The sequence below is a fragment of the Mandrillus leucophaeus genome, unplaced genomic scaffold, assembly GCF_000951045.1.
Source record: "Mandrillus leucophaeus isolate KB7577 unplaced genomic scaffold, Mleu.le_1.0 Scaffold1439, whole genome shotgun sequence".
Lineage (NCBI taxonomy): Eukaryota > Metazoa > Chordata > Mammalia > Primates > Cercopithecidae > Mandrillus > Mandrillus leucophaeus.
Genome location: NW_012101409.1, coordinates 217,696 through 219,987, shown reverse-complemented (window position 1 = coordinate 219,987; position 2,292 = coordinate 217,696). Strand labels below are relative to the sequence as shown.

The 2,292-nt window shown below is 37.0% G+C and overlaps 1 protein-coding gene across 1 annotated transcript in view; it reads left to right on the top strand.

The window, feature by feature from the left end:
- The window catches only part of CHL1 (cell adhesion molecule L1-like), a gene marked incomplete at its 5' end in the record, with an annotated part of 122,617 nt that overhangs the window by 95,286 nt on the left and 25,039 nt on the right, over positions 1 to 2,292 (top strand). The window contains 2 exons of the mRNA XM_011974277.1: positions 689 to 911; positions 2,127 to 2,242. Of these exons, the coding sequence (XP_011829667.1) occupies positions 689 to 911; positions 2,127 to 2,242 (339 nt within the window). The remainder of the gene's footprint in view (positions 1 to 688; positions 912 to 2,126; positions 2,243 to 2,292) is intronic.

Sequence of the window (2,292 nt, the reverse complement as noted above, 5' to 3'; positions counted from 1 at the left end):
AAAAAAAAAAAAGGAAAGAAATTATTCCTCCAAATATTTCTATGCAGCAAAATAAAGTGGATAAGGGAGGCATTTTTTCTTAAAGAAAAATAAAGAATGGTCAAGGAGCTGGGAAATTATTAGAAAGAGGAGCTACTGTTTCTTTGTATTAAAGTATAAACATGCATAGTCTCCAAAAATAATACATAATCTGTCTCTTCTTATGGAAGAAAAATGAAGAAGGAGAGAACCAAATACAAAAAAGAGTTTTCTTCAAAAAGCCATGGGAGAATCCCATTCACAACCAAAGAATTCGTGGCCATATTATTTTTTATTTCAGTCTGTTTTTTGAAAATGGAAAGGTGGAATGTAGTGGAAAGCATAAGCAAAAAGCTAAAACACTTCGTGGCATTTCTTTGTAACTTCCTTCATGTGTGAAAACTTAGACTTTACCATAAGGACATAATCCAGGCATCTGATGTGTAGGCTGCTCATTACTTGGGGAGGTAAGGGATTAATTTTCATACTTAAGCTCATATGATGACAAAACTTTTTAACAACTGTCTCTAAACCAAGAAGGGGGATTTAAGATCTCTCAACAAATGATCCTTCCATTGCATTGTTCTTTATACCACTTAGGGTGGTTCACCACCATCTCTGAGTCAACACATCTGTGATCAGACTGAATGAGTTTCACCTTCTGTTTTAGCCTTTGAAATCCATGGAGCAGAATGGACCAGGCCTAGAGTACAGAGTGACCTGGAAGCCACAGGGAGCCCCAGTGGAGTGGGAAGAAGAAACAGTCACAAACCACACGTTGCGGGTGATGACGCCTGCTGTCTACGCCCCTTATGATGTCAAAGTCCAGGCTATCAATCAACTAGGATCTGGGCCTGCCCCTCAGTCAGTGACTCTCTATTCTGGAGAAGACTGTAAGTGATGCACTCAAACTGCTAAGCACGTCAATAACTGTTGCTTTCAAATATATTGTACTTCTGTCAACAAATATTTGTGAACAACTACTGCATGCAAAGAGGTTGTATTAGCCACAGGAGATAAAAAGAAACATAACACATGATTTCTATCTTAGGATTGACTGGAGGACAGTTGATCAGTATACAGTACCAAGAAGTATGTTGAAAATTTCCATTTTATTCAGTTTCCTGTAAAGCTCTTCCTACATTGAAAATCGAAGACCAGGAGTTGTCACTGCAATCATTTAAAGCCGCATAACTGTCATAAGATTTTCAAGTATATTTGCCCTTACTTGTCAAGGATCCCCTAACAGCCATTTGCTGTCATGTCCTGGGCTTCAGTGGCATGTCTGGAGCTTTCCTAATACTGATGAGATATACACCCAGATTTATATATAGAATTATACTCACACACACATTCTGATGCCACAGTAACTGTTGCAAATAGGTTATTGGAAGGAGAAAAAACACTGCATTCTGTATTGCTAATGTTTTGAATAATGTTAGGGGTTATTTTCATTGCCTTTCCAGCATCTAAAAGAATAATTTGATCCAAAAGTAGAAGAAGGTTGAGAATGAGAAATAGCCAACTCATTACTCACCTGCTGTCTAAATTCTACCCAAATAAAAGCACAAAAAACACATAACACATGTGAATTAAGATAGTATTAGTCTTGACTGCTCTGTATTTGGCTTATTCCTCTGTAGTAAGAACTCCTATAGAATAGAGATAGTAATATCCTCTTCATAGGGTTGTATGAACCAATTGAGGTAAGGCCCTTAGAGCAGTGCCTGATGTATAGCATATGCTCAAATGTTGACTGTTATTAATATTTGATTAACAAGATTCCCAACCAGTTTTATTTATATTACTAGTTTAATTTACTTGCTTCCAAAACCAAGATGCCCACAGGATAGTTTCTGGTTTTATTTGCCCACATTGTATCTATCTGGAGGGCTTTGTTTCTCAGTGTGATATAGGCTGTCCTCTTCTTTGGGAAATCTATTTGGACTGATAAACTTATCTGTCATGAGAAACTCTTTTGGTTCCATTTGGAATGAATTTCATAAAAGTGCTTTCTCCAGAAGAAACATTATGAAAATTTTTGAAAAGGGTCCTGATAATCACATGTGCAGGTTATTGAAAACTAATCAATCTTCTACGATTAACAGATCCTGATACAGCTCCAGTGATCCATGGGGTGGACGTTATAAACAGTACATTAGTTAAAGTTACCTGGTCAACAATTCCAAAGGACAGAGTACATGGACGACTGAAAGGCTATCAGGTTTTTATCATGGTTTTTCTTCTTGTTGTTGAATTGGTTTCTGAGAATAA